At 34.3% G+C, this 24858-nt stretch overlaps 1 protein-coding gene across 4 annotated transcripts in view; it reads left to right on the top strand.

Moving 5' to 3' along the window:
• Nucleotides 1–24858, top strand: part of USP8 (ubiquitin specific peptidase 8) — a 48844-nt gene that overhangs the window by 19324 nt on the left and 4662 nt on the right. For 2 of the 4 annotated variants that reach the window (XM_020895843.2, XM_020895844.2), the window contains 12 exons: nt 1615–1700; nt 3236–3398; nt 5801–5843; nt 7529–7673; nt 11516–11678; nt 13788–13932; nt 14235–14455; nt 17226–17807; nt 21081–21158; nt 21560–21822; nt 23634–23846; nt 24293–24503. In XM_020895843.2, coding sequence (XP_020751502.2) covers nt 1615–1700; nt 3236–3398; nt 5801–5843; nt 7529–7673; nt 11516–11678; nt 13788–13932; nt 14235–14455; nt 17226–17807; nt 21081–21158; nt 21560–21822; nt 23634–23846; nt 24293–24503 — 2313 coding nt within the window. The remainder of the gene's footprint in view (nt 1–1614; nt 1701–3235; nt 3399–5800; nt 5844–7528; nt 7674–11515; nt 11679–13787; nt 13933–14234; nt 14456–17225; nt 17808–21080; nt 21159–21559; nt 21823–23633; nt 23847–24292; nt 24504–24858) is intronic. The other 2 variants (XM_020895845.2, XM_070469285.1) reach the window with 2 other exon arrangements.

The raw sequence follows: 24858 nt of genomic DNA, 5'->3' as shown, positions 1-24858 counted from the left end.
TTTACTCCTTTAAAAAAATTTTTTTTTAAATCTCCATGGTGATCTTGATAATTAATGCTAAATATTATTTTCATTATTATTATTTTAATCCTAAATATTATTGTAAACCATTTTGTTGGGGAATCATAAGAATTGCTTGAATTTGTGTGTTCAGGAATAGGTAAACCAAAGAAGCAAATGCTTTTAGTTGTGTAAGTATTGGACTTTTTATTATTCTGCTAATCATCAATACTATTGAAAATTGGAAAAAATATCATACTTACTTGAGCTGTGTTCCTTTAAGAGCACAGAGAGAGATAATTATTGACAAGAAACCTCACTGACATTAGAGGAATGTCTTCTGGGAGTTTGTAACAGCCTTGCCCAAACATAATTTTTTCAGCATTTCAACAGTGTTAAGTCAGGCTTTTAAATGAGTTCATACCAAAAATTAATAAAGCAAATCATAGTGTTTTTTTGGTTTTACTTTGTATTTTGTTTTTATCAGAGAAATGTTACAGTAATGATTATATTTTATTTTCTCTTAAAGTAATACATCAATAGTCAGAACATTGTGATAATGGAAGTAATTCCACTTCCCTTCCATTACAATTTTTAGTTGATATAATATTGAATAAACTATACTTTCATTAAAATTACATAGTGAATGCCCTTTTATTTATTTAATCTAGAAGAATAAAATCAACTAAAATACAATCTGCTTTTAGGCTAGATAGACATATGATACTTGTTATCAACAAATTTATCCTACTAGCTCTTCTATAACTTTCAAGTACAATATCATTTGTGGTGAATTGTGCTAGCAGGCTCTGTTTGCAAAGTCATAGTGATAAGCTGTGGTAAATTAGGTCCATTACTTAGTTAGCTGAGTCTCACTATACTACTGTCACCTCAAACCAACCATGATTTGAAAATATCTCTGATTGCAAGGTCCAGTGAACATCCCCTTAGGGAAGTGATGTTTTTTTAAAACTTCATTATGCTTGTTAATAATTTATGTACTAAACCTGTGTTGTGTGTGTGTGTGTGTGTTTTAACGTAGATATGTAGATTATATTATTGATGATTTATTTCCTGACATTTGATTTTTCGTTATGGTTTCCTCAAGTATAAAACTTGTTTTATGTCTAAAGTGATTTACCTCCAGTTGGGAGGTAGGTAGGTATAAAATACAGGTAGAAGGAAACATCTCAGTTTAGAACAAGGAAAACCCTATGCTATAGATTGGTATAGAATTTGCTTTACTGCTTCTGAGACTAAAAAAACTAGGTAACATATTTACAGTAGGAAAATACATATTGCTTCTAAAATATGTAGTTTGCTTTTTGGCACTTATTCATAAGCAATGAGAATAGTGTTTACATTCCTTAAAGGTGTGTTACAAATTACTTACTGGATTTTCCTTTAAGCATACTAATGATATGAAGAAATATTGAAACAACTAGAGAAGGCATGCACTAATGTAGGTTTAAAGTTTTAAAAGGATTTTAGTCAGTCATAACATTCTTATCTAAACTGTTGCTTGTGTGCCCAGCATGGCTTTGTGTTTTTAGCGTTAGCGCTGTGTACAGCAGCTAGCACTGGCAGCATGAAATTGTTCCCGTGTACTTTTAGGACTACTTTCATTCTATACTTGGACCTGCAAACATCAAAAAAGCTATTGAAGAAGCTGAGAGACTCTCTGAAAGCCTTAAACTCAGGTATGGACACTGTTATGGAATCTTTAGAAGAAAGTATAGAAGATAAAAATAATGTTTAGAATTTGTTCATTTATATATGACCATGCATATAAATTCCAGTTCCTGGGGAAAAAGTCTTATTCATGTGTTACCATTAACATTCTTTACTGAAAAATTTAAATGTTTAGACTGATAGATTGTTAAGATAAGCATTGGTGTATTAGATTATAACTCAAGTCCAATTTTTTCTAAGTTTCTGACAGGATTCTTAAGAAAAACATAATTTTCTCACATGCTTCATGTCACAGTGACATGTTGTAACACCGTATGTTTCAGTTTTTAGTCATTAGTCACTCTTTAAATAACAAAATTAAAAGGGAACTATTTTTAATTCACTGTTTTTCCTCAATGGATTTTTCAATACTTAGATCAATTAATAGGACCAACCTATTATAGTTAGACAGGTTTCCCCCTGCTATCTGAAAGTAAAGTGTTGTGTGAAAACATACCTAAGCTGAAATGGCAGAGGACGAAGAAGTAATACCTCAGGAGACACCTGTTACCAGATGCACAAAACAAGTAATCGAGGCACAGCACGATCTCAGACACAGTGCAAAGCCCTAACGGTTGGTGCTGAGATGCTCGTGTCGTTCCTGGGGAAGGAGCTTGGCAGTGCCAGCTCTGCCCCGGGTGTACACTCTTCTCTAACGGCTTGCTGAAAACAACTGCTAAACACTGGTTTTTCATTTTTCACCTTTTTTCTATAAGTGAAAATCATCTTCAGATTTGTTTCAGTTAGTAAAAACAGATGCTCAGGTAAGTCTTTTGTAAAAGTGAAGTGGCATAAAGAAAACTTTGGAAAAGCAGGGACACTTGTATACATCATAGCCTTTACTTAGACATTATCTGTTCCAGCTAATGTGTTCCCTTGGTCCTTTCCGGAATTGCTCATCTTGGGGCTGAAATATGATAAGGTGGATGAAATCATTTAGAATCACTATTCCCTTTCTCCTTTAGCCAGTTAATCAACTAAGTAGAATTAGAGTTTCTTCTAATTTTGGGATTACCCATTATTGTTTACTCTTGGATTGCTTAGATTTCCCTAATCATACTATTAATAGCAATAATCATATTCTTTATTCCTCTATCTTTGGGGCTTTAGGTTCTTTCACTTATTTATTGTATGTACTTTTGTATTTTGAGGTATTTTATAATAAGGCTTTATAGTTAGTTTTAGGATTTTAGGACTGTAAATCCTTTGAAAAGGAAATTGCAGCATATTTGAATCTTCAAAGAATTGAAATTAGTGAGAGGGAAAGAGCAAAAAGAATATTAAACAACTTCAACTTGAGAGCATAGAGTATCTTTTCAAGCTTTTAGAGCAATTTGAAATAAATCTACAGAGGGCAAATTTGTGATTTGTAACAGAGCACTGGCAGAGTTGAATCTCAGTTGAAAGAATACAGCCATAAAATATCTCAAGGTGGGGAACTGGATATGTTTTACATCCCATCATTATGCCAGTAAAAGACATCTTGACTTCTTTTTTCAACTAGATATGAAGAAGCTGAAGTTCGGAAAAAACTTGAAGAAAAGGACAGACAGGAGAAAGAGCAGCTGCAGAAACAGAAAAAGCAGGAAGCAGAAAGAGAGGATGATGGCACATCAGATAAAAGTTCTTTGGAAAAGGTACTGGATGCCAAAGACAAAACCCAAAAGGTATTTCAGGTTTATTCTGTGAGCTAGAAAGACTGGTTCTTTTTGTCAGATGATTTTCTTAAGAAGAACTGAAATACCACTATGTCTTTTCTTTTTAGGCAATAGGGATAATATTTAATGTGTTTTCATTAGAAATGGAATTAATTCTAGCTTTAGTTGATTCCAGATTTTTTTTTTTTTTGATGCTTCTACAGAAATATGTTGTGTGTATTCATTAGTTTTTAGCAGTCACTATAGACTTTACTAGAGCTGTGGAAAGGGCATTTGAACTGTGATTCAGTATATCTGAGTTCAGGTCCCATATCAAGTCTTGCTTAACTGTTTTGGGACTTAGTTTGGCCAATGGAGGTCTTAAAATAGATGATCTTTAAGTCTCTCCTTTCTAATAAATGTAATTTATATCAGGGAAAGATTTGGTACACTGTTTCTTTGGTATGAAACCTTTTTTCTATTCTTATTTTTCCCCCTTTACTTTTTCTTCTTTTCTCTGTCCCCAGTTCCCCTTCCTCTTTGTCTCCTTCTGGTTCCATCTTGTTCAAAGCTTACTTGTAGTCTTTTCAGCTGTGTCATTTGTTTGCCAGGAACTGTTAGTGATACCTGCCAGTTATCACTATAACTCCCTGCCTTTAACCTCCTCAGAACCTATTCTTTGTAAAATATAATTCCTTAAGCACGTTTGAAATTCATGTAAAGATTTCTAATTTAATTTTTCCTAAGCGTTTTGTAGCTTTCACCTGTATTTGTATGTGGGTAATCACTGATTTCATTAAGAAGTAGTAGTTGAATTGCTTCTGACAGTGGGCTAGGCACTATGTAAAAAGAAGTGAAGAAATCCAATCTTTTGATTTTAGGAACTCATAAGATAAATAGTACTGCTGTAGAGACATATTCATTTATAGGTCAAATGGCTAATAAAAAAAAAACAAGATTCCCAGAATTATATGAAAGGAACTTTTAAACTTTGATTTTGCTGCTTTTCCAACAGCAAGGCTATCTTTCGTTACTTTTACTTTTGTTTAGCCTTTTTATATTGAAAAGAGAATACAATTAAATTCTGTTAACACAGCTTCAATAATCAACTAACATTTGCCATGGTTTTTATCTGCCCCTCTTCTTTCTTCAATCAAATTCTGGACGACATATCATGTTACTGCTAAATATTTTAGTATGCATCTCAAAGAAAGGAACATTTTTCTTAATAACAACTGTGCTGTTTTCCTGCCTCACAAAATTAACTAATTCTCTGATATAAATTAAAGCCTAGTATATATTTATACTTACCCACTTGTCTCATAATGATTTTTTAGAGTTGATCGGTTTGAATCAGGATCCAAACAAGGTCCACTCATTGCCTTTTGGTTGCAATGTTTCTTAAGTCTCTAAAGCATCTGTACTTGAGTCTCCTTCTCATTTTTCATTTCTTGCATTTGGCTTTTTAATACTAGATCAGTTCTATAAAATGAACCACATTATGGATTTATCTGATTACTTCTTCCTTGTGTCACGTCACTTGTTTCTCTGTCTCCTGTATTTCCTGTAGGCTGGAAGTTCAACCTAAGAGCTCGATTTAGATTGAGGTTCAGTTTTTTTTTGTTTTTGTTTTGACAAGAATGCTTCATAGGTGATACTGTGTACTTTATATTATATCATATTAGGAGGCACATAATATACTTTTTTTTTTTTACTTTTAGTGCTGCAGAAATAGATCTATAAGTTCTTGTGGGTCCTTAGTTTTCCCATCTGCAAAATAAGTTAGTACTTTAGAGCAGGGGTCCATAGCCTCTGGGATCTAATGTCTGATGATCTGAGTGGAAGCTGACATAGTAATAATAGAAATGAAGTACACAATAAATGTAACGCACTTGAATCATCCCAAAACCATCCATACCCCCACCCTGGTCCATGGAAAAATTGTCTTCCACGAAACCAGTCCCCAGTGCCAAAAAGGTTGGGGACTACTGCCTTAGAGAATTATCCCATTTTATCTTGGTTAGGAAGTACAAATTTATAAAATTTTGTATTAATTCATTTTCCTTTAAGTCTATACTGGAGGATGCTGAAGGGAATGGAATTTTTATTTCGCTATGAGAAGTGCTGTCTTGTTATGTTAAAGACTAAATTTCTCTAATAATCTGTGCTTTGAAATTATATTTTGCCTGTAACTGGAGAAGAGTTTGAGGAAATGACGTATGAATGTGATATGTTACTAGTTTTATCTGTTGTCAGAGTAGTCTGATAATGCCATTACTGTTTGTCTGTATTTTTATGAAATGCCAATACCCTGCACATTGCATTTCCTAGAAGGCTTTCAGTTTCAAAGAAGTATTAAAGTTGAACTTTTTCTTTCTGTAAAAATTTTTGTTTCTATTAAAGTTGAAACTTTTTTTTCCCCTGTGAAATAGATAAATGGTGAAAAGAGTGAAAAAAATGAGACTACAGAGAAAGGTAAGTGTGTTCAGAAAGAGGGAGTTTTTAGGTTATTATTGAGATCTTTTGATCTCGGATTTTACACAGTGAGATCTTAGCATTTTGTTTAATCTATATGTGAGCGTCTTATCATTTTTCCTGACTTGTACAACGATACTGAAAATGCATTATAGTTTATATCTAGATATCATAGGGGATATTTTTGGTAATATGTGTTGGAAAACATCAAAATTACAGTTGGTACTTGTCATTTTTTTTCCCCCCACGATGTACCTTAGCATAGTGGTTAAGAGCCTGGAGTCTCAGAAGTCAGACTTATCAGGTTTGAATACACTCTTCTGAGTTTCACTTTGAGCTTATTACTTCGCCTTTCTATTTCAGTCCCCCACCCCCCATATGATGGGGATAATAATTGCATCTATTTCTTAGAGTTATTGTAAGGACTGATTGAGTTAATACATGTGATACTCTTAGAACACAGTAAACTTCATATAAGTAACTGTTAGTACTTATGACTCTAAGTGGTAGACTTAATTATTCAAAGCCTTTTTCATTCCCCTCAAAAAAAGTCTGAACCAGTAATTTGGATGTTATCCATAGGTGGTGTTGATGTGCCAGTAACAAGGGTGTGACCTAAACAATAAGACTTAGTCAGTTACCTAAGTTTTCCTCTCTCTCAGAAAAGATTTAACTTCAACAGTAATTGTAACACTAAAATTATCTATTTAAAATATTGCCATACAACAGTTTAGAAAGTAAAACTGAGTGTAGTAAGGGACCTTCCGAAAAGCTGTTACCAATTCATTCTAAGATTAGTTTTTATCCACATGTTCTTTTGTATCTCACCCCGCTTAGATGTTACCCTTCTTGGTGGTTTGTTTTCACTCTTCAGACTGTTTTGATATCAAAGTGATCTTGGTGGTTAGAAACGGAAGTAAGATGGTTATTAGCAACTGGGTATTTTAGCTTTGGAGGTAGCATGACTATGTTCTTCACACAGGTGAAATAGTTCTGTACATATTTAAGCCTCCTGGTAGTACTTTTCTAGCAACATAGGGAAATATTTATTTTGGCTAAATATTAAAGGGCTCAATATTAAATATTTTACGCTGGAGGAGCCGTGTGGTCCTCACGTGAAAGCAGCCGTAGACAACATGTAAACAAACGAGTGCAGCTGTGTTCCAGTGAAAGCAGGCGACCATGGTTAACCAGCCCCAGATGTGGGACACAGATACCAAACTTCTGGCTTATTATTCTAGGAAATCTACAAGGTTTTCAGATAGCCCCCAAAAGACCCTAAGGAGACTTTTTAAAAATTTAGAACCTCTCAAGAACTTTTGATCCATAAATTTTTTTTCTGGTTGACATTTCTCAAATGACTTAATTTTTTAAACTAGAATATTTTCATGAGACACATATTATTAATATTTTATACAACAACAGAGCCAACACCAGATGCAGTTGAAATATCACCAGCAAGTTTTGGTATTTAAGTCCTTATAAACAAAGCTTTGAACTAGTTTCTTGATAAATGTCAAAAGCAAATTGTGTATAAAGTTAGTTTAAAAGGTAATAAATAATGTGATAAAACAGCAAGTATACAACACTTCCAGGAAAAACTATGCTTGTCATGTGGTCAGTGATATGATAGCACATGGAACTGGGTGTTTCTTGTCACTGATATTATCTCTCTCAATTCCAAGGAGCAATCACAGCGAAGGAGCTATACACAATGATGATGGATAAAAACATCAGCTTGATTATAATGGATGCTCGAAGAATGCAGGATTATCTGGATTCCCATATTTCAGATTCTCTCAGTGTTCCTGAAGAAGCCATCAGTCCAGGGTGAGTCACTGTATATTTAGATAAAATGGTCAACTGTGGACAGTAGTAGATGTTGCAGCTTAGCATCCATGCTGAATGTGGCAGTCTTTTCCTTTCCTGTGGTCCTTCTCATTCTTTGTTCTTCAGTGGCACACCTTACCCTTTCTGTAGGGTGGTGTAAAGGACATTCCAGTTTGGCTATTTCTTCCTGTATGTGGCATTTGGAGCCTTATTAGAAGAGGATTGAAACTGCTTTTGTATGTCTTCTTTCCCCAGGTGTTTGTTGAGTAATTTCTCCTGTTTTTTATTTTTGAGCTTGTGAATCATATCTACAAAACTGACTAAATCATAAACTAGTTGAATTTTTTTATATTTTTAAGTCCCCCATACTATTACCTGTGGTAAGAGAGTACACAAATACTTTCTTGAAGAAGTAACAGGTTAGCTAAGTGATTAAGAAAAAAATATAGGTTCTAAAATCAGGCTGTGTTCAGACTGTATATTTCTGTCACTTATTAGCTACATTACTTCTAGCTAGTAATCTAACCTCTGTAAGCCCATGTTTCCATCTGTGAAGCTGGGATAATAATAGTACCTATCTGAGAAGTTTTGAGAAGTTTAAATGACAAATTTTACATATGCATACACTTAGCACAGTGCCTGGCACTAGTAAGGACCTACTAATCTTTTTATTTCTTTTTTAATAAGAAAGCCTTTAACCTGTAAAAGAATTTAAAGTTATTTACATGAATATATTGTATATTAGAAACTATTATCATAATAGTGACAGACCTAGAACTCCAGTTCCATGGCTATTTTCATTATTATGAGTGTTATAAAAATTATATAACTTCTCTAGGTCTTAGTTTATGAGACTGGATTAGTTCAAATCTATGGTGTAACTTAAAGAATCTTAAAAAGATACATTTTTAAAGTTAGGTAATAAAATTTGCACAGTTTTCAGCACATTGCGGAGGCTTATAATTGCTCAACCTGAAGAATAGAGTGCTTTGTAAACATGCTATTTAAAAATGAGATTAGAAAAAAAGACAAACGGGGAGAAAAGAAAAAAAATTTTAAGTAAAATAAGAATTTTTTAAAAAGGAAAAAAATGAGGTTAGAGTACATAGTCTAATCAAGTAGGTATGAATTTTTCCAGGATTTTAAAAGACAGAGTTATGATTAATCTTCGATGGTCCTACCTATACTAACAGAATGCTGCTGGCTTTTGTTGATTATCTGTTTCCCAAAATGCAAGAATTTAACTAATGTGAAACTCAAGGTGAGTTTAGGTTGAAGATTGAAGATCAATGAATTGCATACCAAGAAAATGATTACCTTTTAATTTCTGTTTCAGTCCTTCTGAATTAGTTAAAAGATGTTCCAGTTTGGTGCTAGCTTTCCTTTTTAGTATTTGTTAATATCCCCTTCTTGCCAGAGAGCAGGCCTTAGAGTTCTCTACAGGTAACAATATCTAACAGCTATCTGATGGTAAATACCTATATTACTAGTATTTTATATATACAAAACCACTTTTATCCTAAGTATTTATCCCAGTCAGTTTTCAAAAACTGAATGCATCCGTTTAGCTAGCGACCAAAAACCAGAACATTACCATCACTCTAGGAGCCCTCCCTTATGCTACCTGTCTGTGGCTACCCATACCCCCATCCACCCAAGGGAACCACTAACAGGTTTGTTTTTGTAGTTTATATAAATGGAATTATACAGTCTAAAGTCTTTAATGTATGGCTTCTTGTACTTGACCTTCTGTTCGTGAGAGTCATGTATATTATTGTGTGCGGTTGTAATTTGTTTATCCTCATTGCTGTATGGTAATCTATTATCTGAACATAGCATAATTCACTGATCTGTTTTATTTACTTTTAGGATTATCCTTTATTTATTGGACATGATGCTGTTTTTTCATGCATATAGGAACATAAACTTTCCTGTTAAAAACAATTCAAGTAAAGGTTCACTTTCAATTAAATAGTTAAAACATTACATAGTAGACAAAGGAGAGCAGAGTTGCAGCAACTTGTGAAGGGGGTACGTGAAGGACTGAAGTTTGAGGAGTACTGACTGATTTTATTGCTTTCCAAACTAGAGTTCTGAAGAACACTAAGGAGTTTTTAGATGAAGTGTATTTAGGCAAATATATCCTTAGAGTCAGAAATTGTCCTTAAGAATATCATGTTTCAGTTTCCCTCCTTCTTTGTTGACCAAGCATCCTTTTAATCTCTAATCTTTGTATATCAAGTGAGACTTAACTATAAAACAATATTGTATATTTCTTTTTTTCCCCTTATTTCCTATTAGATATGGTAACCAACACTGTTATATAGGAACAGGATTTTTTTCCTCTTAAATTATCTAAACCATTTAGTTTTACTTAAAATACAAATTCCTGCCCAGTTTGCCAGTATCACCAGTGAAATACTGAAATGCCTAGGTGCTTTGCTAGGAATAATGTGGAGTTCCACCTGGAGGTGCAAATTGGTATTATTCATTCCATCATTTCAGCAGATATTTACTGAGCACTCATGATGGGCTGAGTTACTGTGGTTCTAAGAGCTGGGGCTAAATCACTGGACAGAAATCTTTGCTTCATGGAGCTAATATTTTAACAGGGTGGTAGAATAGGTGAGACAGACAATAAACCTTAAAATGTACATCTGCGCGTGATAAGTGCTATGGAGATGATTGTGTTAAGTGTGTATGTTGGGGTGAGTATTAAACATTTTAATCCATGAAGGTTTCATGGAGAAGCTATCCCTCAGCTAACATTGAGATAAGGGAAATGAGTGACGCAGTTGCCTGAGGAAAGAGGGTTCCAGACAGAGGGGACAGTAGGAGCAGAGGTGCTTTAGGCAGGAGCATACGTGCCCAAACCAGGAGTTACAAGGCAGCGAAGAGTGGAATGGAGTTGAGCGGAATAAGTTAAGCAATGATAAGAATGTTCAAGTAATAGGATTTGAGGTAGGAGCCATGCATTGGGCTCTTTAGGTAAGAATTTAAGCTTTTGTGTGAGTGAAGGAGGAAGTGAAGAACATGCTTTAGTGTAGACTTGGTATTATTCACAGATAATGATGTAGTAGGCAGCACAGCAGAACAGCTAAGAGTGTACACATGAGCTAGCGGCAACTGTAACCTGGATACTTAACCCCTTTGCGCCTCAGTTTCCCCATCTATAAGGATAATAATGCCTATTTTATAGGAGTATAGTGAGGATCTAGGGAGGATCAGTGAGAATAAAACATTTAGAATAGCACCTGGCGCATAGTAAATGCTGTACGTGTTTGTTAAATAAGCATTTTGGTATTTGGTTACTTATTAATTATCTGTATAGGTATAAGAGAACTGAAATATAAAAGTGTTATCCCTTCCCCCCCATTATTTATATTTGACTGAGATGTACTCAGATGAGTTCCTATGTTTTCCTTTTTTGCTCCCCACCCCTTTTTCTAATATTAAGGGTCAAGTGAGTCTGTTTCTTTCAGTCTCTAATAATTACTAAAATATATTTTAATATTATGCATTAGTGAAGGTGTTAAACATTTTAGGCTATTCTTAACATATAGTCTGACCTTAGAAAGGAAACTGTCTTAAAGTTTGTTATGATATGGGGAGTTCCCTGGCGGTCCAGTGGTTAGGACTCTGCTCTTATTGCCAAGGACTTTGGGTTCAGTCCCTGGTTGGGGAATTAAAATCCCAGAAGCCCCATGACATGGCCAAAAAAAAAAAGAAAAAACATTTGCTATGGTATGATAAAGACTGTAGAACAAAACTCAGTGTCTTATAATAGTGTATTAGGACCTCTCATCTACTTTTGCCCCAATACAAATGTTAATACATTTCAGAGTCACTGCTAGTTGGATTGAAGCAAACCTCCCAGATGATTCTAAAGACACATGGAAGAAGAGGGGGAGTGTGGATTATGTGGTCCTTCTTGACTGGTTTAGTTCTGCAAAAGATTTACAACTTGGGACAACTCTACGGAGTCTGAAAGATGCACTTTTCAAGGTTAGCAAGTTTCCTTGTTAGTTTACTGTAATTGCAAGCTTTCTCTGGTTGTTAGAAAGGTATGTTGACTAGTTGATTATCTTAAGGACATGAAGATCCATCATGCTTTGGTTGTAGACTTTTAAGAAATTCAGATTTAAAAGACTAGTTTTGCATCACCCAATAACATTAAAATGATCTTAATAGTAGGATAATTAGAACTTTCAGAAATTAAATTATCTGGAAAATGCTGCTTTTGTTATGAAACATAAAGGAAGAAATCACTAAGGAAAAAAGACTGATAGATATGACAATAAAATAAAAACTTAGGTGTGAAAAAATGTACCAGATTCGAAGGCAGAAGGCAAAAATATTTGCAACAGATATGGCACTGATTTAGAACACCTAAAATCTGAAGAGTTTTTGCAAATAAATAAGAAAATTACTTAAGATAAATGTTGATGTAAGTAGTAGACACAGACATAAACAGAAGATATGAAAGTGACAAAAACATAAAAATATCAATGTAACTAGTAATCAGAAATGCAAATTCAAACAGTTAATGTCACTGTTGTGAACAGATTAACAAAGATAAAAATAATACTCGGTTTAATATGTTAAATTATTAAACAATAATAGCACTAAATGCTGGTGAGCACGTGGTAAGAATAAAACTCAGTGTGCTGGTAGGAGGGTCAGTTGATGGAACGTTGTCCTCCAGGAGAGCAGTCTTAAAAGCCTTGAGACAATCATGCTTCAAAGTAGGAAATCACAGAATATACCCACGTGTAGGCTGATATATGAAATTGCCAGTATTCACCTAGTTTTCACTAAAAAAGTGACAGTTTCATAAAGATAAGGCTAAGGTACCTGTAAGTTTAGTGCATATAAAGATGATATAACAGATCAGTGAGGAAAAGATGAACTGAAATAACTGGTTTGAGGACAGCTGGATAGCCAGTAAGTAAAAGAAAGGATCTCTGCCTTATATCTTAGACCATACTAGATTCCAAGTGGGTAAAAGACATAAATATGTTGATTGAAACAATGAACCACCAGGAAAAACCATTGATAAATGTTTTTATTACCTTGATCCTGAACCAAAGAGGCTCATATATTTGACTGTACTGAAAATACCACAAATGAAAAGTCAGGGAAAATATTTGTAATAAGACAAAAACTTATTTTCCTTAATACTCAGAGTACATTCACTAAGAAAAATAGCAATCTGTAGAAGAATGGGCAAAAGATGAGATTAAGGTAAGCCATAAAGGGTTAATAAATGTATTAAAAGATGTTAAACTTCACATATAAGTGCTAATACAACTCATTTTATGTCCACCAGTTTGGTAAAAATTATAAGGACTTAATGGGCATTCTCATATACCGACGGTAAATGTGTAAATTGGCATTGTCTTTTGAAGGGCAGTTTGATGGCATCTTTTAAGCTAACGGTTTTAGGAAATTATTGTACAGAAATACACAAACATAATTTTAAAAGTTCATTTCAAAGGTTAGCAATATATATTAAAAGCCTTAAAATGTTATTGGCCTACCCTCTCCACTTCTGGGAACTTTTGCTAATGGAGTCAATTAGGTATATGTATAGGATCTTTAGTATTTATCTTAGCATTTTTTATAATTAAATAGGAAAAATAATAATTGTTGGAACAATTGATCCAGTTTTGGTGTGTGTGTGTATATATGTGTCTGTATAAAATAGAATCTTATCTGGTCATTACAGATGATGATATAGCTCTTTATGGATAACATGATCATATAAAAGAAAAGCAGTATAAATTTCATTATTTTATTAAAAATGAAAAAGTATATATAGAAAACAGTAAGAATAAAATCTTGGAGTGTTATTTCTGGGTGATAAGGGGTTATATTATAGAAGATTTTTATTGTATGTTAAGTTGTGTTCCTATTTTTCTTCTAAGATCATGGATTACTTGTGTGATTTTAAAAACTTGAGCTAAAAAAAAAAAACACCTGATCTATCCATTTGTTTCATTAAATGCCGAATTTTGAATATTAAGCTGCTGCTTAATATTCAGGTTTGTTGTGTTTTTAGCTGTCAAGAGACCGCTGCCATATTAATAAACATAGTATTTCCTTATTTTATAGTGGGAAAGTAAAGCTGTCCTGCACAATGAACCTTTGGTTTTAGAAGGAGGCTATGAAAACTGGCTCCTTTGTTATCCACAGTATACAACAAATGCTAAAGTTACACCACCCCCACGAGGCAAGAATGAAGAGGTGTCTGTCTCATGTATGTATGTGAAAATTTTTGTTTAAAATTGCTTTGGTAAAATTTTAAATTTTTTCTGTTCTCAGGCTAGTGTTCTTGGTTGTGTGTGCATTTGTCCTGTTAGATAGCAGTTTGCTTTTAGGCATAAAAAATACAAGATGTCCACAGTCTAAAAGTTAATGTTTATCAATTCATTAAGACTGTTGTGGTTGTCACTGCTTACTTTATGTTTAACTATGACATAGAACATGCATGAGACATGAAATACTGTTTTTGGGGTTTGCTCTTCTTTCAAGAATATATTTATCTTTTGGGGATTTTAGTGGACTTTACTTACCCTTCACTGGAAGACTCAGTTCCTTCTAAACCTACTGCCCAGATGATACCTCCTATAGAAATCAGTGAAAATACAGAATTGATAAATAGTCAAAATGAGAGAATGGGACCACTGAATATATCAGCTCCAGTTGAACCAATTGCTGCTTCTAAATCTGATGTCTCACCCATAATTCAGCCAGTGCCTATTTTAAAGAATATTCCACAGGTAAGTGTTTGGTTTTCTTTTAACTTTTATTATGTCTTTTCTTTTAATATTATATTCAGTATATAGTATAGAAATGTGTATCTAGTGTATATATACCTTCAGTATTTTAGAAAGAAAAATATTGAAAAAATCTATATTCCTCTATTTTTGGTATATTGGTACATTTTTGCCTTTAAAAGAAACTTCGTTGTAATTGTCTCACTGCCACAGCAATATCAGAATAGATAACTGAAAGGCTTTTAAACCCGACTGGGTCCATTCAGTATAGGCAGTACTAACAGAAGACAGCATTAGCACAATGAGCCTGAGTAACACTTGCAGGTGTGTATTATAAATTTAATTCATAGTATTTTTCCAGATAGTTTGGCTTACAGATGATCGATATATGATGTCAGTATTTCGGTTTTGAAATAGTTCTTTAGTTTGATTTCCTTAGACTTTGACACATAAGTAATAGGCATATTTTAACAATAATTGTTTAAAAGAGCTTACATAGGGGCTTTCCTGGTGGGCCAATGGTTAAGATTCCACCTTCCAATGCAAGAGCTTACATAAAATATGTTATAATAAAAAATTATAACATCTTTCTTGTCATTAGATTTTACTTGAAGGTAAACTAATTCTTTTCTGTGCATTTTCCAGTAAGATTTTTTTTAGCATTTTTAATTTTTTTCTCAGATATTTAAATAATATTTCATATTTGATGTAGGTAACATCTGGTTTGTGGAGCAGGCTCTGATTAGAAAATTTAGTCATTTTTTGGGGATATAAAATAAAGCCGTTCATTTCCTCATTTTTTAAAGCCTACTTTTAATATTTCTGATTAAATCTTAAGACTAATTATTTGAATAATTTTTTCTTAAAATGAAAATTTAAGAAATTTTAAAAAGAGCTATGACATTGCACTTCCTTTCAATTTAATCAGCATGTTATTTAAACCATAATCCCTGTGTGACTTTCTGAGATATGTACAATTTATGAATTGTACCTTGATAAACATGTACTATTTAATACAATCAATAATATGTATCAATAAATATGTACTGTTTAATAGTCACTGGAGCACACACACATCAAGAAGAGAAGTTCTGACTGAAAGTGGGTATTATCAGGGAGGTCTTCATGGAGGAGGTAGTATTTTTATCTGGGCTTTAGGAGTGGAGTAGGATTTAAGGATGAAGGAAACAAGTGGAAAAATTATATGACTAAAGGCACAAAGCATGTTCTGGGATTGGTAAGTAGTTCTGACAGGTTTGGGCACAGCTCTCGGACAGAGGTGAGTGTGATGATAGATAAGATTGGAAAAGTGGACAGAAGTCATCAAGAGAGACTTTGATTTCTCTTGGAATTTTGTCCTGTAGGTGAAAGAAAATCGTTAAAGAATTTTAAACTTGAAAGTAACATGGTCATAGCTATGCTTTTAAGATGAGTGGAAAATGTGGATGAAAACATTTATTTTGACCCCTGTTCACCTTTTATTGTTAACCTGATCCTCATAGTGTTTATTCTGACTTTATTCACAAATAAATTTAGAAAAGGGTGGGGGAAGGGAAGGTTTAAGTGAAGAGGCAAAAAGAGAAGAGCAGAGGAATGATTCCTTCTTGTGGTAGTGTTTTCTAATGGGAAAAACATACAGTTCATTTTGTAGGAACACTATACAGGTTGTTACTGGCAGACATTCTCATTTTTATTTCCGTGAATGTCTCAAGAAACGATGTTAGGGTCATTTTTAACTATTTTGTAGGGTTAGTATGTTGTTAAATTGAGGTAATTACTCAATTTTAATTAGTATCTTATCTCTTATGAAAGTTGTTCTGGAATATTTTATTCATTCTGTCTGCAACATTTTATTTACTGTCAGGCACAGTCTCTACCCTCCTGGAGCTTATGTGCTAATAGGGAAGAAGATTTTAAACCCTTACAGTTGTTTAAACAGAATCCCAGTAGTATTATGAGAGCATATATCAAGAGGCTTAGCTGGTCCTCAGGGATCAGGGAAGTCTTTTCTAAGGGAGAAATATTTAAGCTAAAACTTAATGTTGTGGGCATTATCTAGCTGAACAGCTAGTATAAAGGCCTGACTTGGGAAGAAGCATGTCATCTTTGAGGAATTAAAGATAGGGGCAGGGTAAGTATGGCTGGTGTATCAAGTAGTATGAGATAAGATTGGGGAGATAGGCAGAAGGGAGACCACACAGGCATGGCAAGACTTTTAGATGTAATCTAAGTACAATGAGTGGTTATTGAAAGTAAGATTTTAAGTCAGTGATCAGATTTATGTTTTAAAATGATTACTCTGGTAACAGAATGGAGAAACAAATTTGAAATATCTGAAACTCTTGAGTTTTTTTATTTAGGCAACACATAGTGGGCACACCCATGTGTTTGTTGGGGGAAATCATGAATTCAGTTTTGGCCATATTAGGTTCTCATATACCATGTGAGATACTCATGTGACGACACTGAATAAGCAGTTGGGTATGTGGAAATGGAACTTCAGGGGTGCTCAGGTCTGGCTTTCTTATGTTATAGAATGAAATCTTCATACATGGAACATATCAGAGTATTGAAAGTGTGGAATCAAGAGGATGTAAGTGCTAAGTGCCTTATGAGAAATCTAGACATTAGGTCATTTACAAATAGATGTTTTGGCAGGTGTTGTCTCCAGAGAGTGATGGTTCTTTTTATCACAACTTGATATCAAGAACTGAGTTTATTGTGTTCCTGGATTTCAACAAAAGGATGTTTTTCTCTGTATTTGTTGATACAGATTGATCGTACTAAGAAACCAGCAATCAAATTGCCTGAAGATCATAGAATAAAATCTGAAAGTACAGATCATGAGGAACAGTCTCCTCAGAGTGAAAAAGCTGTTCCTGATCGTTCCACAAAACCGGTATTTCCCCCTCCAACTGCCATGTTAACAGATGAAGAAAAAGCTCGTATTCATGCAGAAACTGCTCTTCTAATGGAAAAAAACAAACAAGAAAAAGAACTTAGAGAAAGGCAGCAAGAGGAGCAAAAAGAGAGACTGAGGAGGGAAGAACAAGAACAAAAAGACAGAGAGGAACAAGAAGCTGAAGAAAATGAAATCACAGAGAAGCAACAAAAAGCAGAACAAATGGAGAGGAGAGAAAGTGAACAGGCCAGGAAAGAAGATAAAGAAACTTCAGCAAAGAGGGGCAGAGAAATAACAGGAATAAAAAGACAAAGTAAAAGTGAACATGAGACTACTGATGCCAAGAAATCGGTAGAAGATAGGGGGAAAAGGTGTCCAACCCCAGAAGTGCAGAAGAGGTCAACAGGAGATGTGCCTCATGCCTCTGTGGCAGGAGATTCAAGTTCAGGCAAGGTAAGCAGAAACAGTACAAATTGCTAACTAAGTGTAAAGAAATGTACATAAAAAGTGACGCCAGTAGCATTCCATAAACAGGGTAGACATTTCAACTGATTTTCTAGTAGATGATAGGTTTGTACTGATCCAATTACATTTGTTTACCTGCTCTTGATTGGTTGGGACTGGAATTGCTTTTCACATCTATGGAATGCAATATATTTTTGCTAATGGAGATAAATAGCTACAATCTTCATTTTTATGCTTGATGTGTGATCATCAAAAGACTAGAGTGAAATACAATCTTCTGATCTCACAATGGAGGAATTAGGTGCCAAATATTTATATGATGAAGTTTGTGTCTGCTTAGAATGTGGCCAGTTTATCTTTGTGTGTAATGGTTTTATTTGTCAAGTCTATGTCATTTGTTCGTTTGTTCATCTGATCAAAAATACTGGCAGTAATCCCATTAATGTTGCGTTTTCCTACCCTTGGCTGTTACTCTTCATTGATTTTCATAATTTTGGAGATTTTTTTTCTTTTCTTTTTGGGTGCCCCACACGACTTGCAGGATTTCAGTTCCTCAACCAGGGACTGAACCTGGGCTTCAGCAATGAAAGTGCCAAATCGTAACTGCTAGACACTAGGGCGCTCCACTTTGTCTTTGTATTGGGATATAGCCAATTAGTAAACAGTGCTGTGATGGTTTCAGTTGACCAGCAAAGGGATTCAGCCCTACCAGAAAAGATTTTTTTTAACCTAATAATATCATGTGTGCTTTTCATGGGCCTTTTTTTTTTTTGGTCTATTAATGCAATTAACAGTGCCTTTTTCTTTTGAACACTAAGTGTTTTGGGCTTTTTAAAATCCTACTTTGTTCTTATTTTTTTCCTTCCAGTTTTATTGAGATATAATTGACATACAGCACTATATAAGTTTAAGATGTACAATATAATGATTGTATCTCATGGAAATACAAAATTTAAAAGAGTAAAAAAATAAATTGTGATAAGAACTCTTAGGATTTACTTAACAACTATCATATGTAACATACAGCAGCATTAATTAGTCATGTTGTACCTTATATCCCTGGTATGTACTTATAACTGGAAGTTGATTCGACTGCCTTCCTCCAATTTCCTGTTCCTACCTTCCACCTCTGATAACCACAAGTCTGATCCTTTTTCCTATGTGTTTGTATTTTGAAGTATAAATGACTTACAATACTATGTTAGTTCCTGTTACACAACATAGCTATTTGGTGTTTCTATACATTTCCAAATGATCACCATAGTAAGTCTAGTTATACTGTGTCATCATACAAGGATACACAGCTATTGACTATACTCCCACAATGTATATTTCATCCCTGTGACTCACTTATTTTGCAACTGAAAGTTTGTACCTCTTAATTTTCCTCATCTATTTCTTTGCCTCCCTGCCTGCCCCCCACCCCCCTTGCCTTAGGGAGTAACCACTTGTTTGTTCTCATATCTATAACTGTTTCTGTTGTGTATTGTTCATTTGTTTTTTAGATTCTGCATATAAGTGAAATCATGTATTTGTCTTTTGGGGCTGACTTTTTTCATTTAGCATAATACCCTCTAGATCCATCCATGTTGTCACAAATGACAAAATTTCATTCTTTTTTATGGCTAATATTCCATTGTGTATAGATACTGTACATCATCTTTATCCATTCATCTATTTATGGCCATCTGGGTTACTTCCATATTCGGGGCTATTGTAAATAATGATGTAATGAACATAGGGGTACATATATCTTTTCTAATCAGTGTTTTTTGTTTCTTTGGATAAATAACCAGGAGTAGAATTGCTGGATCATATGGTAGTTCTATTTAAAATTTTTTTTTAACAATCTCCATACTGTTTTCCATAGTGACTGCACCAATTTACATTCCCATCAACAGTGTTGTACTAGGGTTCCTTTTTCTTCACATTTGCCAACACTTGTTATATGTTGTCTTTTTGATAATAGCCATTCTGATGGGTGTGAGGTGTAATCTCATTGTGGTTTTGATGCTTTTCCCTGGTGACCAGTGATGTTGACCATCTTTTCATGTGCCTGTTGGCCATATGTCTTTAGAAAAATGTCTATTCAGATCCTGTGCCAATTTTTAAATCAAATTTTTGTTTCTGTGATGCTGAGTTGTATGACTTCTTTGTATAATTTGGACATTAATCCCTTATCAGATATATAGTTTGCAAATATCTTCTCCCATCAATAGGTGGCCTTTTCATTTTGTTGGTAGTTTCCTTCTCTGTACAAAAAGCTTTTTAATTTGATGTAGTCCCATTTTTCTGTTTGCTTTTGTTACCTTTGCCTGAGAAGACATATGCCAAAAATTATTACTAAGACGAATGTCAAAGAGTGTTTCTCCATTGTTTTCTTCTAGAAGTTTTATGGTTTCAGGTTTTACATTTAAGTCTTTAATCCATTTTTAATTTATTTTTGTGTATGTATGAGAAGAGAGTCTAGTTTGATTCTTTTACATGTAGCTGTCCAGTTTTTCCAACACCATGTTTTAAAAATCTTTTTGGGTTTTTTGTTTGTTTTACGTCTTCTCTCTTGGTTTTTTTGTTTTTGTTTGTTTTTGGCTGCTTCATGCAGCTTGCAGGATCTGTTTCCCGAGCAGGGATTGAACCTGGGCCATGGCAGTGAAAGTGTTGAATCCTAACCACTGAACCACCAGGGAACTCCTGGTTTGTTTTTAAAATTAATAAAATGTCAGTGCTCTTCCACATGTTGAAATTTAGAATGCCTACATATTTTGAATTATTTTGTTCAATAAAAAGAGATGTGGAAAAAATTACATGCTTGCCTATATAGCTTAAAAGTGTGATGCATCTTTAACACCATTCATTGAAGAGGTTGACTTTTCTTCATTGTATAATCCTCATTGTGTGGATATACCACATTTGATGGACACTGGATTGCTTCTCCTTTGGGGCTATTATGATTAGTAATTCTGTGAACATTTGCGTCCAAGTCTTTGTGTGGAAATAAATTTTCTTATCTTTGGAGTTGACAGAAGTGAAACTGTCTTTGTGGTGGTTTTTTAGAGAAACTTTAAAAAGCCACCATCTTTATAGGCTATGCACACACACTCCTTCCTCTTGCTGTGATAATTTTAGGACTTTAAGAAAACATGTATAGTTCTTCATCTTTTAAAAAATATTAAGGGCAGCCAACACAAGGTTTGTGGTTCTTTGCTAGGGCAAAATTTAATTTAAAAATCCTTTTCTTTTTCCTTCTCTTTTTAAAACTAGTCTCGAGAGCCTTTGACAAGAGCAAGAAGTGAAGAAATGGGGAGGGTTGTACCAGGACTGCCGTCAGGCTGGGCCAAGGTAAAACTCCAAATTAGCACAGAAAGAAATTACAAGGCGCTATTTTTTTTTAAAACTTATGAACTTGTTTATTCTGCATCTTCTCTAACGCAGAGATGACTCTGTTTCTTCATTATAAGGGACGTAGCTCATTTCCCTAATTATAGCATGGTTAGATTTCTCGATAGCCATTCGGGTTTGCTGGCTGTAATATATGAACATCCTGGCATGTCATTTAAAAACAGTGTATCACTTTAAAACTTAAGGCTCTTTGAAAGTTTAATTATAGAAGTGATTATCACCATTTTATTCAAATTATTTTAATCCAAAAGTAAACTTGGTGGAATACTTCTGAGTTATTTGTTGTTGTTCATTGAATGTTCATTGTTTTTTGACCTGTGCTTTTTTCCCCCCTGCTTAAGTTTCTTGATCCCATCACTGGAACTTTTCGTTACTATCATTCGCCTACCAACACTGTTCATATGTATCCACCGGAAATGGCTCCTTCATCCGCACCTCCTTCCACCCCTCCAACTCATAAAGCCAAGCCACAGATTCCTGCTGAGCGGGATAGGGAACCATCTAAACTGAAGCGCTCCTACTCCTCCCCAGATATCACCCAGGCCATTCAAGAGGAAGAGAAGAGGAGGCCAACGGTAACTCCAGCAGTTAATCGGGAAAACAAGTAAGTTTATCCTAACTTCTAGAAACAGAATCATTTGCTGTATTTGAAAACTTCTAAACATATCAGTTAACTAATATCAGGGAAACAGAAAATTCTGTGGATGGCTATCCCAGCCATTTTTGTTTACTATAGAGGAAAAAAATAAATGGATTAAATGTCCTTGGTTTTTCTGCCAAGTGTCACAGACTAACTTAAAAACCTGTCAAAAAGGATTCTGTGATTTGTTCACTAATTCATATGTATTAATGTAGATATAAAAGTATGCACCTTGTTATATTTTCAGACAGTGTGAGACTACATAGATTTTTTTACAAATTTCGTATGATCCCTAAATTTCCCTTTGAGGACTATAATTTATAGGATTGTTGAATATGTCTTGTTGTAGCTCTTAAATTCCAAACTTTTTTAAAAAAAACTCAGTAACATGGGGGCAAACTTAATATAATGTTTTAAAATAATAAGCATTATAGTGTGTATCAGCTCCTAATCCTTATTCTGTTCCCTTTTCTTCATTGCATTTCTGTGCCTCTCTTCACCAGTGGTGATGAATAGGTTCATTTAGCTTTTCCCAAAACAGTATCTCATTTAGATGTATTCCTGGCTTTATCTGTTATTGAATACTCTAATGCTCCTGGCTTATGATTGAGAGGTTTATGATATAGTTTTCTAGTCTCTTTGTCACTTCTGATCATTAATTTTGGGGGATGTAGGGTAGATGGAGGTGAAAATAAATGGGATTTTTTTATTTGTTAAATACACTCTCTTAATTGCTGAGGAATTCTTCAGAATCACTTCCTCCAAAAGTAGTTAATATATTTTTCTCCTAAGAATCTACCCTGACAGGTGGAAGCTTAACTGGAGGAGATTTTGTAAATTCTGTAAATATATAGATTTCAGGGCTCACTATTAAAACTGGTAAGAATTTAATTCTTTCTTGACTCATCATTCTTAAAGTTTGTTAATTTGACAATTTAAAAAACTACAGCATACATAGTTTGTGTATTTTTAAATATATATTGAACAGAGTGCATACACCTGAGCCCTGTGTAAACAAAAACTGGTTGGAATATAATGTTTAATCTCTTCTCAGTATTCCTTTCAGAGGTGGAGATATACTTAGGATCAGTAATAAAGGAAAGACTTACCAATTAGGAGTTTTCTTAATGTCCTTACAATTCTAAAAGTTACATATATAAATCAAATACAGTGCATGACAAAAGTCTCATAGGCATTCGCTAGTTCAGTGCTGTCCAGTGGCCATGTTGGTAGACATGTTCTTTATCTGTTTTGTCCAGTATGGTAGTGGCTATTTTGAATTGTGGCTAGTATAAGAGCTATAAAATTTTAAATTTATTGTGGCTAGTGGCTGCTACCATATTTGTCAGCACAGTTCTAGACTTCAGGAGACTTCTGCCTCCTGTATGTGCTCCGCAGTTATTTGGCATTCTGGTTGAATTCAACATTTGGTAATGCTAAACTTCCTGGGATCATTTAAAAACATTTCAAAGAGCCTTCTCTATCAGAACACTCTACCTGTTCATGAGAAACCAGAGAATCTACTGATATCTCAGGGTATCTGTAAGAAACATGTCTCACGTAAGAAGTTAAAGACCTTCATGGGAGGGTCACCAGTGTCACTTAGATATTAAATGTTCTCTAAGACTCAGTACCTTATGACCTAACTTAGTAACTATTTGCAGCATTACCATATACCATGGTACAGATGCTGGAGTTTGCTGCCCTTTGAGCTATGAACCTTCATGTCAGATGCCCTGCATTTTAAGATGTCATGTGCACTTTTTCTTCCTTAGGCCAACAAGCTATCCTAAAGCTGAGATCACAAGGCTTTCTGCTTCTCAAATTCGGAACCTCAATCCTGTTTTTGGAGGATCTGGACCAGCTCTCACTGGACTTCGTAATTTAGGAAATACTTGTTACATGAACTCGATACTACAGTGCCTGTGTAATACGCCACATCTGGCTGATTATTTCAACCGCAACTGTTACCAGGATGATATTAATAGGTAAAGAAATAGCATACTTTTCTGCAGTATCATATTAAAAGGGTGATCTAACCACATTTCCTTACCACCCAGCTCCCGAGATGTCAAATTAGGAAACAGCAATGTAGAGAACATTGTTCTTAAGAAAAAGGTAAAGAAAAACCTTCTCTGATTGGTGAAGGACAGACAGGAAAGGAACAGTGCAGGAAGGCAGAAGCTCACTGTCATAAATTGGAGCCTACTGGTAAGGAATAGGAGACTGTGGAGGGCTGGTAGCCAGAAAGAAGCAAGTTGGAGGGGTGTCATCAAAGTAAGATTCAGGTAAGTATTTGGTGATAAACCTATGAATAAGTATTTTAGTGTAGGGTCACATATTACAGTATGTGAATAGTTTAATGTTGATATCAAGAACCTGCTATATCTTAGCTTTTTATTATTTTTTTGTAACTTTAATTATGTTTGCAAAGGTCAAATTTGTTGGGACATAAAGGTGAAGTAGCGGAAGAATTTGGCATAATCATGAAAGCCCTGTGGACAGGACAGTACCGGTACATCAGTCCAAAAGACTTTAAAATCACCATTGGGAAGATCAATGACCAGTTTGCAGGATACAGCCAGCAAGATTCACAAGAACTGCTTCTGTTCCTAATGGATGGTCTCCATGAAGATCTTAATAAAGTAAGAAATTGTATTTTTCTAAGTTGCAAAGGATCTTTAGGGTTGCTCAGTGTTGTACTCATTTTTATAGCAATTTAAAGTTATAGTTGTTGATTGTTCAGTGCTAAATTTATTCAAATCTAGGGACTATGGCATGACACTTTAAAATAAGTACATCTGATAGGTTTACTATTTGAATGGAAGTATATACAATTTGTATTTACTTGTGAAAATGTTAACAGGCTGTAAATTGTGAGGAATTTATAAACATTGTAAGTTTGTAAACACAGTTGTCAGAGATCATGTGTTTGTGACCCATATGACCAAATGATTCATGTGAAAAGTTACTGTTCTTTGTATACAATGACATCTTTTT

This window comes from Odocoileus virginianus, chromosome 6 (genome assembly GCF_023699985.2).
Source record: "Odocoileus virginianus isolate 20LAN1187 ecotype Illinois chromosome 6, Ovbor_1.2, whole genome shotgun sequence".
Taxonomy (NCBI): Eukaryota; Metazoa; Chordata; class Mammalia; order Artiodactyla; family Cervidae; genus Odocoileus; species Odocoileus virginianus.
Note: the sequence above shows the minus strand (reverse complement) of the source record. Positions and strands in the feature narration are given on the sequence as shown.